The sequence below is a fragment of the Haemaphysalis longicornis genome, unplaced genomic scaffold (assembly GCF_048455015.1).
Source record: "Haemaphysalis longicornis isolate Haplotype H1 unplaced genomic scaffold, Haemaphysalis longicornis Haplotype H1 scaffold_6, whole genome shotgun sequence".
Taxonomy (NCBI): domain Eukaryota; kingdom Metazoa; phylum Arthropoda; class Arachnida; order Ixodida; family Ixodidae; genus Haemaphysalis; species Haemaphysalis longicornis.
Genome location: NW_027526407.1, coordinates 155,762,447 through 155,775,997, shown reverse-complemented (window position 1 = coordinate 155,775,997; position 13,551 = coordinate 155,762,447). Strand labels below are relative to the sequence as shown.

The 13,551-nt window shown below is 48.2% G+C and overlaps 1 protein-coding gene across 1 annotated transcript; it reads left to right on the top strand.

Moving 5' to 3' along the window:
- Nucleotides 1–7,210: 7,210 nt before the first annotated feature.
- Nucleotides 7,211–10,299, top strand: LOC144142008 (vacuolar protein sorting-associated protein 4-like). Its single transcript, XM_077673438.1, has 2 exons — nt 7,211–7,495; nt 9,427–10,299. Exons 1-2 carry the CDS (start codon nt 7,211–7,213, stop codon nt 10,297–10,299), a joined length of 1,158 nt encoding a protein of 385 aa, XP_077529564.1.
- Nucleotides 10,300–13,551: the final 3,252 nt, after the last annotated feature.

Genomic DNA, 13,551 nt, shown 5'->3' with positions numbered 1-13,551 from the left:
AGCGAAGCCCCAAGCATACCACTAAGAGAGATTGACCAAGATTGGCCAATAAAACATAATAATAATCATAAAACATAATAATCATCCGCGTTCTCGACACGTTTCACGTGCTTTCAGAATCAATCCAACGGAAACACCAAGTGAACCCCACGATGCGTCGCATCTACACAGGGTTCCCCTCTCGGCGAGGTGGGCGCAATTTTTTACAAATTACTTCGTTTCATCAAATCATTAATCCTAAAGTTATCTTATTTATCAATTTTCTGTCGTGTTATGCGACCTGACCGCCAGATAACATCGCCACCAGAGGTCTGAGTCAACACCGTGCGCCCCAAAGTTTGCGTCAATGTCTGGCGCGCTCTGACTTGGTCGTAACAAGCGCGTAGCAATGCATTCGGCGTACGCCGGAGTACGCCGGTTCCTCACGCGCTTACTCCGGTTTACGTCGTTGCGCATGTACGTCGGTTTTAGGCGTGCATGTGGTTTGGCATTCATTCGGGGTAAGGCTGGGAGAAAAGCCTTTGCCGGAGTCATGGCGAGGTCTGGGCCTGTTGGGGGAAGGACGTCAAGGGATCTGTAAGGTTAAGCGAGCTGCGTCTTGGTCTTGTCTGGAGTCTTCTGGGAGGAGGGGGCGGAAGAAACGTGAGGGTTGCTGTTGTGTTTTTTTAAGCGTTGTCCTTAACTGCTCGTGAAAGGCCGCTTGGGAGTCCGAACAGTGCATTCATGTGGAAGGTAAAACGGTGCAGGGGGGGGGGGGGGCGGTCATGGGTATGGTCTGAGTACCATGGTGGCTAAGGAGCCGGTTGAATGCTAACTGGACGTTCTGGCCTTGTAAAAACATGAAGCGGAGGAAGTGAGACAGCACCGTTTTGTTGAGCGAGGCGGGTATATGTTAAGGGAAGCCGCTGTAACGCCCACAGTGGCAGGCTGTAACCGAGCGATGGGACCTGTCGTGGTCAGGGTGTCGAACCGGAACGGGAACCGAACCGAAAACCGGAACCGAACCCGAATTTTTGCCCGGAACCGGAACTGAACCGGAACCGTATTTTTTCCGCCATTTTGGAACTGAACCCGAACCGGAACGAATTGAAGGAACCGTTCCGAACCGGTTCTGGGGCCTCAAAACTGTGATTTCTAGTTTTCCATCCCGGTACCCTACCTTGCATCCGAAGATATTTTTAGCATTCGCCAGACGCCACCACGCAATATTTTGCATAGTCTGCAGTTCCCAAGGCCCATAAGGTTCTCATCTTATTATTACCCTAAAGTTAATGTAAAGTCCGTATACACTATTAGTTTGCTTTAGGTATTGCCCATATCCCCAAATTATCTTTTTGCATATACAATAACTTAAGTTAGAACGCATATTTCGTGGCAACATATCATGGGGTATTCTTTATGGTTTCTATCTGCAGTTTGTTTAAAATCGTGTAAAGTTTTCATGTTGTTAATTCGAATGCATCCGTGTCCGTTTGTGAAGGCCTTCAGAGACACCATCAACAATAAATCCGTATCTTATACTTATTTTAGTTTGAGTGGGCACTTATATAAAAACAGCACTGAGACACAAACACTCAAAGTTCTCTACGTCACCATCACTTTTTCTTGTACAGTGCCGTTGTGTCCTTTGGTTACTGCCCTAGGAGAACATGAGAATTGAAAAAAAAAATAGGGGCCTTCTCATTTTCACTTTTAAAGTAAATGCGATAGCATTTCGATGCATGGATTTAAGTCGATTAACGCGGATAAGTGGGTAGACTAACTAATGCGAATTATTGGGACTGCGGTGTTGATTAATATGGATTAGAGGAAGGCAGATTAGAGGGTTGGACCAAACATGATATATTTTGGGTCCTTTGCATTTTTAAATTTTGCAGCGTTCTCTTTCTCGACCAATCAGGAAATTTAGTTACGCACAAAATAGCCGGAAAGTTATGTGTCGATCACCTGAATGCTATAAAAGGCCTTTTTTATGTACGTATTACGCTCTTATCTTATTTCTCGCGTAAGAGTTACATCTCGCAATGAAGTTAAAAACTAATTGCCTAATGCATGTCTTATATTCACCAAAAGGTTCTCAAAATGTGTATATATATGAGGTAAGACTAGGAAGCAACTAAACTGAAAGAGAAAAAAGGAACGATCAACTGGTTTGACGCGAAAGACACCCGATAGCATTCTCCGATACCTTCTCTTTCTTCGTGCTACCGTTCTGCAGCCTTCCACAGGTGTAGCATCTCAACCCCCGAACACAGCCCCTTCCAAGCTGAGGAAGAGGCGATAGCACGTGCGCTTAACCAAAGGGCCGCCAAAAGTCTAATAACAAACTCTTATCAGGCGTGGCGCAACTTTGCCAACAGTCTATTGCATGTTACAACACTTCGAATGAACAAGCAGAGACCACCAACGAGACCAGCCAGGATTGTATGGGCAGCAGCTCATACTTGCATCGCCGGCAGACAAGATCACCAACCTCGTGGCTGGACATTTGACCCGCTTAGCCAGCGCTGATGAAGCCGAGCCCGAGCGCATGCATCCTGTATACATACCAGGAAATTAATTAGCACTATAGGCTCTCCCGTAGAATGTATTCCTTCCCGCACAAATCGCTAGCGAATAACCAGGAAATATTATTCCCTGCACTGCGGATTAACACCTTCCCACACGTCACCAGTCTTCACCTCTTTGAGGGGACACAATTCTCTCCATTTCGTCGCTTCTGTGGGGAGCCTGGGAACCTCATACACACAGTAGGCGGCTGCGACAAGTCCACCCTAGATCCACCCAACCTACACGTTTCCATAGAGATTTGGGAAAAAGCCTGGCCAGCTCCGGCCTGGAAGATCAGTTTCTCTTGATGGAAACGACTGTCGACTCTACCCCTTGAATGAGGACGCCTCTCTGAAACTTTTCCTCGATTTATTTAAAGTTCATTTTCCCTCTCTCTGCGAGGGATAATTACTGCTGCTTGTGACTTCACTCAGCTATTATCTTTCGTAGAGCCCAACCGCTCTCACCTGTCGCTGAAGTGCCATTTAGCAAGTTCCTATCTCCGGTGGTTCCCTATCCAATGCCGTCCTGTACACGGCGTCCAATGAGTCATTAAAGCCGTTCTTTCTTTCTAACTGGTACGTTAGCATATGAAAGATGAGCAGAAGGAAATCGCTTTAAACGCCACCAGCCACGCTTGACAGTCGGAGGTTGACGCCGACGCGGGACTGTTTTCGACTTCTAGCAGTGCTAATGATTTCGTGTTAAAGCTAAAGCGCCGTTGAAACAAGGGGTACATGAAAAGCGTAGCAGACCAATCAATTTATTTAAATGCAAAATTATTTGGCTCATTGTGCGAAAACGGGGGTGCATGCGCGCGTGCGTGCCTAGACATTTGGTGGAACCAAAAAAGATGTTGGGCGCTCAGGCTCTCCTGCGCGCCAAAAAGACTTCCCGCTCGCAAGTAAACTACCTGTCTGCCTGGCTGCCTGCCAGGCAGGCGATTCCTGCGAGGATGCGTGATTTCGGGACGAGGGGCGGCCCGCCACTAGAAGCCCGGGCGGAGAGGGGAGGCGCCGGAGACGCAAAATACTGTGCCATGGCGATACTCCAGGGTACTAAAAAATTTCTGCAGCAATTCAAACAATTATCTACTAATGCGTAGCATTCCTATACCGCTTGTCCTCAGTGTGAGTTTCTACAGCCAATTTTTTGGTCTTTATAAATCCTGTCCGATCAATTATCTCAATTGACGCTGTTATAATTACAAATGGAATATTCGCGAAATCTCCAATATTGTGGAAATGCAGGCAGTTTTACGGTTTCCCATTTTTCTTAATTGCTTAATATTTTTCTTATTTTATAGTTTTTAAAAATTTCGTTCGACCAATTATTTCCATTTGCGCTATTATAACGATTACATTTGTAACTCGCGAAATCTGCCTTATTGTGGAAATGCAGGGTGTTCTACGGTTCGCCAGTTGCCGCAATTATTTTACATTTTTTATTTTTTACATTTATAAATTTTGTTCGACTAATTATCTCCATTTACCCTATATGACGATTACAGGTGGAAATTTCCCGAAATCATCATTATTGTGGAAATGCAGGGTGTCACACGGTTTGCCATTTTCGGTGATTACTTTTTTTTATTTTTTATTTTTTCAGAAATTTTGTGCGACCAGTTATCTCCATTTACGCTATTATAGCGATTACAGGTGGAACTCCCGCGAAATCGGTATTTTTGTGGAAATGAAGGGGGTTACATGGTCCTTGCTGTGGGCAAAGAATGGTACGCATTAAAACGATTGTGGACGGACGGGTCGTCTGCTTAGTAGGACGGGGCAATAGGCAGTCTGCAGGGAGGCTGCCCATTACCAGAAGATTCTGACGAAGATGCAGCGAGGGGGAGGCGTCGGAGGCACCCGTGTGCTGCCCACAGGTCAGGAGGCTACCTGTTTGCCTTCCAGAAGACTGTGGCGAGAACGCATTATTTGGAGACGATGTGCGGCCCGTCACTTGTCGGCGAAGGGAGTGTATCACATGGCTGCAGAGTGGCTACGTAGAGCCATGCGTTAGAGCGCAGCCCTTAAGCACCCGCTCCTGTGGTTTCGCGTAGTCCCTCAGTGTTGCACTCGTTGTAACCGAGAGAACGAAGACGCCACCGAAGATAGAGCTGGCAGGAAAACGGAGGTTGCAAGTATGACGAAAGTGTAAGGGGGAGGGCGTAATTCCGTGACCGTGCGAGACGTGCTTCACAGTGGCGACCCCTTGCGAGATAACGACAGAGTATGCCGCGCGCCGTCGTGCATTAGCTGATGACGCGATCACTTCCTGAGGCACAGCATCTATGCGCCATCGCCGAGAAGACTATACAATTCGCGCTGCACTCAAATTTCGCATTAGCGAGTGTCGTAATCGTCCGTCATTTTCTTCCTCAAGAAAACAACTGCGGGGTATAAAACTGCAGTGTTATGATCCAAGAATAAATTAAATTAAATTATAAAAATGAAAGAAACTAAATCAATAAAAATAAACTTGCGGCCATAAAAAGCAGCGATTTCAAATTCATACAAATACGCAGTCTTATGTGTCCGAGCGAATTTTTCATTTCGCTTCAGTTAATGTTGTAATCCTGGACCTACTATAGAAAACATTTTGCAGTACATTTTACAGTTAAAGGAACTCTTCAACACTTTAGATCAAAGCTCTCACTCTTATCTTCGCATCTGGAAGCACTGCAAAAGTTATAGATAGCTATTGCCAGCACAGAGGAGCAGTGAGGGATTTGCTCGTCCCAGCAGATACGCCTTCCGTTTCTGCTTCGCTGTTGTGGTTTCATTTTAATGTCGCAACTTAAGGAAAGGCGGCATATAGCCGCTACATGGCTGTAATGACGTCATTCCAGCGGTAGAAGAATGCCAAGACTGGGGAAGAAAGAAAAATATTTCAAGCAAGTTTGTAAGTTATCTGATGGGGACAGAGCAGTACTTTTTGTCTGAGGGACTTTCCGACTCCCTGATCTAAGTACTGGATGTGTTGGTTGACTACTTTCTGCAAGCATTCAAGATTTCGAACAAAGTTGAAAAAAGTGTTGCAGGGTTGCTTGTTTTTGGCCAAAACAAAACATTTGCACAAAAAAACCTACATTATGGCTTCGTTTTTGACAAGGAAACCTGACAAGGAAACGAAAACCGAGCACAAAAAAATTAACAGAAAAAAATACGCTTGCTTTTTTTTATCCGAACCCGTTCGAACCCGTTTGAACCGGTTCGAACCGGTTCGAACCGGAACGGAATGGTGCGCCGGAGCTGAACCCGAACCGAACCCGAAAGGCTTGAACCCGAACCCAAACCGAACCCGAAAAAATTCTGGTTCGACACCCTGGTCGTGGTAAGGCCTCCGGCACCTGAGTGCGCCCACAGAGAACAAGGTGCTTCGGGTCTGCGTGCTTGTCCTGGGGCTCCACCCGCTGTGGGGGGCTCGAGTGGACGCAGTGGCGTTTGATAGGAACGTATACCTGGCGGCACTTCACAGCAACGGCGGAATAGACAGAGTGCGTGTTGGGGGCATGAGATTCTGACACGGAGCTCCGCGACTCACTGCAAAAAGGATGCCAAGCACTGCAGCGCTTCAAAGAAAAAGAGATGCACCGCTGGCAACGGCTGTGATGTTGCCCCACTAGTACGTTGTAGAGATGCTCTACAAGCGCCTCTGAACAGGCGCTTTATATCCTTGCCCATAGTTCTCACCCACATGGGAACATGTTACCTTCCCACAAATCTCTGTTCATGCAATCTGATATTACAGTGTTTCCGAATGCCATATTTTCCTGCTTGTTTGTTCTTTGTTGCCGCCGCAGTCCCACTGGTTTGCGTACTTTGCGACTCAAGGGAAGGCCCGCCTAAAGGTGGTTGGAGTTCCTGTGGCGACAGTATGTACGCGTACCAGCGTTGGTCACCGCCTCGAGCGTGCCAGTGCATTATGTATATATGTATATCTTTGTAAATAATGGTTGTGTTTGAAAAAAAAAAAAAAAAGGTGCGCGCGCCAGTTGAATCAATCCAAGTGGACCTTGAAGCATCTTCATAGGCAGCTTCACTGCAAAATCAGGTTGAATCCTGCGCCTGTCTGTGGCTGTTTTTATTACTTCTCGTTTTCTATCGTGAGCTACACTGGCCGAGGTTGAGCAGTTTCGCGTGGCCCTTGAAGAGGCGTGCTGTGCATGCGCAAGCAGCAGTGACATCTCACGGCGCAAAGCTGGCGCGTCGGAGCCGCCGCCGCCGCTACTGGACTGGACTGGATTGAATTGGATTGGATTGGATTGGAAATTGTTTTAGCAGCAGTACACATGATAATCAGCTAATCCTAGACAAGCAGGAAACACAAGAACAACCACTTGAACCTTAGCTTACGCTACGTATATCCTGGCATAGCCGAGATAAGTCACTGCTAATTTTTTATCTTGTCTTGTTTCTGTCCTGTTTTGTTTTGAGCTTTTTTAATAGCCTTTTCACGGGCGTTTCGATGCGAAAAATTTCCACCGGAAGGGGAGGACCACAAAAGGTGTCCGCGGGTTATTTCGCGTACCGTTTGGATAACACGGGAAGAAAACAAAGTTGGCTGCCATCATCATTATCCCGCCTCGATCAGCGTTGGCGAGGAAGCTCCTGCAGCTTGGCCTCCTCTTCTCGGGCCTGCAGAAGCGTCGGCGGCCGCGATGGTTGTGCCGGTGACGCTCATCAACGACATCAAGGCGGCCGTGGACCTGTCAAACCAGGCCAATGTGGAGGACGGCAAGAAGCAGTTCGCCAACGCCATCCGGCTCTACCGCAAAGCGATGGAGTCGTACCTGAGCGCCGCGCTGCTTATCCGCAACACGTGCGCGCCCTACGTGGAGCGGGCGCAGAAGCTCAAGGAGTTCGCCGGAGATGCCGAACACGAGGTGGCCGGAGATGGCCTGCCCGAGCTGAAGAAGCTGCACCAGGCCTCCGTGCTGTCCCAGGTGAGCGGGAACATGCACTTGTCGGGCCGGTGGCGCTGAGCGGCCTTCATAGAGTGCTACTTTGGGCCAGTTCGGTGGACATTGCAAAAGTTTGTTAGCTCTGCACAGACAGAATTAGCAGTGGCTTAGCTCGGTCATGCGAGGAAATACGTAGTGCGAGCCAAGGTTCAGCTGTTTATTCTTGGGTTTCCTGGTTGTCTAGGATTAGCTGATTATCATGCTTACTGCTGCCAAAACGATTTCCTTTCCAATCCAATCTAATCCAGTTCAATCCAATCCAATCCAGTTCAGTTCAGTCCAGTCCAGTTCAATCCAGTCCAGTCCAGTCCAGTCCAGTCACTGCTCCTCGCGCATGCGCAGCATGGCTCTCCAGGAGCAACGCGAAACGGCTATCAATCGGCTCAAGCGCAGCGTCAGACTTGGCGACTGCGAAACGGAGGCGCACAGCTGGGCGCTCGCCGGCGCCAGTGCTTCTGCCGCGGCTATGACGTCACTCCTCTGGAATGCGCAGACCGGCGAATGTGCAAACCCAATTCTCTACACACGTACTCCAGTTGGATTCGATTTCCAATCCAATCCAAATCAAATCCAATTCGATCCAATCCAATCCAACACAATGCTCCTCGCGCTTGCGCAACATGGCACTTCAAGGTCCACGCGAAACTACTCAAACACGGGCAGTGTAGCTTCCGCAACAAAAACGAAGCCACTGGACCCACACTAGCGCCCTGTGTGTGCCCAGTCACTTAACCCTCGTCTGTGTAAGCGCTACCAAACTTTGCAAGGCCTTCATAGCCCCGTGCAAACACCCCTGTCAGGCGACATAACTTCAGCAGAGCACGCTGGAATCAAGGTCAATCTAGATAACACGTACAAAATAAAAAGCAATGGTCACAGGTTTCACTACTTTTGTTTGGTTTGTATTTGCACCCGTTCAATTCTTTACCGTCCTGCTGTTGTTTCCGTCTACTCATTCGTGACAAATGCGTTTGACAACGAACTGGGCTGGGCTGCATTTAGTGGGCAAGGGCTCATTCGCTGCGCTTCAAGTCTTCGGGCTGAAACTGTTCTTGAACCCCAGACCAAACCAAAGCGGTTGTCTCTACTGGCACTGAGAAAGGACCCGAAGCTACATTTTTAAACGCAAACCCAATACAGTGCCGAAAAAAATGCTTTGCCGCTTCACGGAGAAACAGTTCGGCTACTCACGTAGATTCTGCATCCCCATTGGCGCTACAAAGACATTCATGACTGGTTTTTTCTCTTCAGCATGACGGAGGCAACCGCAACTAAAATGTTTTTTTCCTAGAACGCGGACCCAAACTAAACCGGCATTGTTTTTTTTTTTTTAGTACAGCGTGCTTTCCTGCAGAGTTTCTGCACCGCTCCGAAAAGAACTTAGACGCAGAGAACTCCTGCTTCTCCCCCGTTTGAGTGTATGAGCTACCGCACTCTCCCATTGCACGAACACACTTCAGACTGGAATTTCTGTTCCGTAGCTAGCAGTAGCACTTGACGTGTTGTGCCCAACTACGCAGTGATATTGAAGAATAATGTAAGGCTGTTCGTTTGAACCCACCTTTTTTGATTCTGCCGACACCTTCCGTTTGTTCTAATACTTGCGCACACTTGCTCATGCCAAACGTACCAAGCTAGCAATTTCCCCCTGCTTACAAACAACGATTAATTCGAACCCAGTGCGACGTTACGGTGGGAAAACACCTATAATGTGTTTTAGTGAGCTAAATATGGCGTTCCGGTTATTCAAGTATTTACGAGCTTTGTGGCGATTGCTATTTGTGGGAGGTTCGTAGAAGTGCTCTTTCTCGTGCAAGTGGCAGTGGAGGGGGAAACTCCCCTACGACAGCGCCACAGCCGCACAAGATCGCTGTGGCGGGGCTGTAGACACACGGGCCGTCGTGTGTGCGCAGGTGCTTCCGCCGTGGTGCACTGCTGCCGGAACCGTGACCTCGGGCAAAAAGATCAACTTCGTCTGCGACATCCAGGGCATCGACGGCGCCAAGCTCGTGCTCACCCAGATCATCACGGATCCGAAGGCGAAGGCCGCCTCGACGATCTTGCTCCACGGACCGCACGGCACGGGCAAGTCGCTGCTCATGAAGTCTCTCTACGTCAAGTATCCCGAAAAGTCCATCTTCATCGTCGACCTCGACCTCTTCGTCATCGGTGGCCTGACGCACGACGCGGCCAAGATGACCAAGATGCTGGTGAGGAACTTCAAGAAGCACAACACGGGCGTCCTGGTGCTGGAGTGCCTCGACCAGCTCTACTTGGCCGACTACCCCGACGCCAAGAAGCCCGTGGTCGATGCCGTCAAGTCCGGGCTGCGGGAGTACCTGGACGAGGTGGCCGCCAAGAAGGAGTACCGCGAGATCATCATTGCCACCGCCAACCGGCCCTGGCTCATCGAGGAGGGAATGAAGGGCGCCTTCGATGCCCGCATCAACATCCCGATCCCGGAGACCGAGGAGGCCCGCCTGGCCATCATCAAGGAAGAGATGGGCAAGCTGCGCTGCCCGACGTACAAGGACGGAGACATGGAGGACCTGGCCAAGAAGACCGCCCGCTTCTCGCGCTACCAGCTGCAGCGCATCGTCCGCTACGCGCTGGCGCGCAACTTCCACAACCTCGAAGCCGTGAAGATGAAGGAGGACGCCGAGCGGTGCAATCACCTGAACAAGCCCGACATGGACGCCGTGGCGCCCGTCATCACGCCTGACCTAAGCGAGGAGGACGCGCCCAAGCACGCCGAGTTCATTCAGGGGAACCCTACGGCCAACTAGCGTAGCGGAGGCGGCGCACGACGGGTGCGCAGGAGGACAAATTACCGCGAGTCCGTCTCGTTCGTGGACAAACAAAATCAACGGACATGCCCTGAAATAAACAGCGGCAGCCAGCGCTAACCTCTCATGTCTTGTATGTTCTCGCAACTGACAATATGGTTTGCTCATTCACGGTGTAAATTGCAGAAATTGTTAGATTAACATTTTTATACCCGTCAAAATCACCAGTCCATTCGATGACCTTTTGGCACGGATTCATCAAGCTTTTCGCACGTAAGAGATTGTAAGAGAAGTTTCCAATTGACCAACGCCTTGATTATGTCCCGTTTTCTTTCGGGGAGCAAGAATGCTTGCACCGGCGGCTAACCACAAAGTGCTTTGCTCTGCCAGGTGTGAACAGCTTCACGAACCTGGCCACTTAACACTGTTGTGCTTCGCCTGTGTCTGTCGTTTACGTAGCCCCCTGGTGTGTGACAGCCCACAAAGGGTTCGGTGAGGCTACGCTGGTACCCAGTGCAAACCAACGAAATTATGCTCTTTGACGTCCCAACCAAGCGAGTGTGAAGACAGGCCGTAAAGGAACAGTCCAGACTACGGACCTTCAAAGCATTCGACATAAAGGGAGGGAATACTACCTTACGATCAAGTTGTCACTTCTTGAATACGAGCTCGAAGAGCTGAGAATGCGGTACTAAAACGAACGCCTTAGACCTCTACGTTTCATGAAACGCGTGAGGGGCAAAACTTCATTGTAAGGTGCACAAATCTACACGCAAAAAAAAAAAAATGACCGCGTATCTGCTCCTTTCGTTGCAAATGTCAACAAAAGACGATAGTCTTTATCGACATTTTCCAAGTAAATGCCTCCCTACGCTTTCCTGCTCTCCTCTCATATTGTTCCTCTTGCGCCGCGCTCATCCCAACGTAAACACGCCAAAGGTTTGTTCAAGTCAATTTAAATTTACCGCGTTCCACTGCTCCAGGCCGGGTTCCTCGATGCCAGCGCTGCCGTACGGCGGAGATGCGCGAGAATCGAAGCGTCCTACTTTACGTTCCAAGTGGAACGGGGAACCTATCTAGTGGAGCCTTTCGTAACTGTTGCCGCTTTATTTCTTAAAATGCCACCAGAAGCTATAGTGGCGCGGGCGACAGCAGGCGGCAGTGCGAATTTTTTTCTGCACTGGATGTAGTATTTATTTCACAAAAACTAAGCATCCATAAATTTTTATAATAAAGGACCACTGCAAATGTCACTTATGTATTGATTATCTGTCTTATATTTGCGCAATGTCTTGTTCTTGTTCAACAATGTTGACAAATATGAACATATAAACCGAACTTAGACGTGTAGATTTGGCTGTGAGTATATACAGTTCCACTTTGGCCGGGTGGCTGAATGGAGTCACAGACAGACATACAGACAGACGAAAATTTCTGGGTTTAAGCAGCCCAAGAAAGACTATCGTCTTTGAAATCGGAGCGCGAAGCGTGATCCGGGAAAAGGAAGCAGCAGTGCCGGAGGAGGGTGGGCCGCTGCCGCCCGCGCAATATGAGCGGCCTTGAGAGGTGGAGGCTAAATAGTACACTCTATTTTATAAGTAGGTATCACGATCTTCTTCTCACTTTTAACGCGTTAAAACATGGTGTTTTTTTTTTTTAAAGCTAGTATTCGGAGAACATTAGGGTTTTCAGCAAATACTCTCCGAAATTTGGCGCTTGTTTGAAATGAATCAGTAATGATGACCATGAAGAGGATTCATTACCACCAAGAAATTAAACATTTTGCATTCACAAAACGCTGGTCATCGACCTTTTACACATTTAGGTGCGTACTTTCTGTAGCGACACCCCTTAGGAACCGCCAACACTTCTTCCTTTTTTTCATACTTGCCTGAAGTTTTCAATGCGTTTCGTTAGTGCAAGAACCCTTTTTCTTCTTTGATGCTCATGTCATTTCATATCTTGTTCGCCCACCACGCGAAATCCACATTTCTCTTTCGATTCTCTAGTAATGCGCCTCCCGTATCAGTGATGCGTGATGCCTGTAAGCTGTACTTTTCTTGTTCTTCTAATAGTGTTTGTCGCCTTGGTTCTGTTTTGCCCCAAGATATAGCGTTCTACAATTGTCACTAACTTGAACACTGTCCTGCTCGAGCCATGGTACTTGTGACATTGAATTGAATTACCCATGTATTGAATTATGCATCTCTAGTGAACCAACCACATCCCGATCCACAACAAACTGATGCACAACTATTATCTGAAATGACAGTTAATTGAAATAAAAGTGGTCTAGCACGCATTGTCTGTGTGGGTCCTCCCCCGAACGAACACGCAAACCTGCACAAACTCTGGACTCTATTGCGATGCCTATTGCGATAATCAGGAACTGAACGACCAGCGTTTCTTTATTTTTTTTACCCCCCCCCCTCAAATCCTTTCGTCCATCCTGGCCAGTGGTCATCCTTTTCTTCTAAAAGTTATCTCTCTCTCTCTCGCTCTAGCGCCAATTTCTCCTTTTTTTTGTAGTTGTTATTGTAGTTGTTGTTGCTGTTGTTTTTTCTTTAAGGGAGGGAGTCCCTTTCTCTTTCTCTGTCATTTCTTCTTTTCCTTTTTTATCGAAAAGGGGTCTTTCTTTTTCTTTTCTCTCTCTCTCGACCCCTGCTGCAGCTGCCTCTGTCAATAGATTTTAGGGCTTGTCAAGCTGCCTGGCGCGCCTTTTTGCTCTACAAATCCCCCATCAAATTATGTATACTTTATGGAAATAAAACAATTCAATACACTATCATCTGCATGCGCCACATGTCGGTCTCCATTCAAGACCTCTCCTATCGTTGAACGTATGTCAGCCGGGAGAGAGTTCTCTTGATATCACAACTTCCATTAGCTCGGCACAACAATATCGCAGCCGCATTTGCCAGCCTGCAGTATAGCGAGCGGCAGATTTATGCCAGTTCTTTTTTGATTAGTTCAAAAGCTGTGCTTGTCGGGGTTGCTTCCTGCAAGTACTGGTTACGAACGGCGGACCTGTCAGCGCACGATTGTGCAGACCGCTACATTGAAAAGGTCCATTCGAAGAGAAATAGCGTTTAATCCGATTCTCCTGAACCTCGTTCGGGTTCAGGATTAGGTAAGCTTGGGGTCTACCCGAGAACGAACAACCCTGTTTGTACACCATTCCTTCTTAACTTGTACAGGTGTTCGCTAAAGAGCGGAGGCAGTGCGCATTCAGGGGTTACGTGAATGTCCCCA

Coding starts and splice junctions, on each gene's coding strand:
- LOC144142008 (XM_077673438.1), top strand. CDS start 7,211: ATGGTTGTGCCGGTGACGCTCATCAACGACATCAAGGCGGCCGTGGAC. Junction 7,496..9,426: donor AGGCCTCCGTGCTGTCCCAG/GTGAGCGGGAAC, acceptor GTGTGTGCGCAG/GTGCTTCCGCCGTGGTGCAC.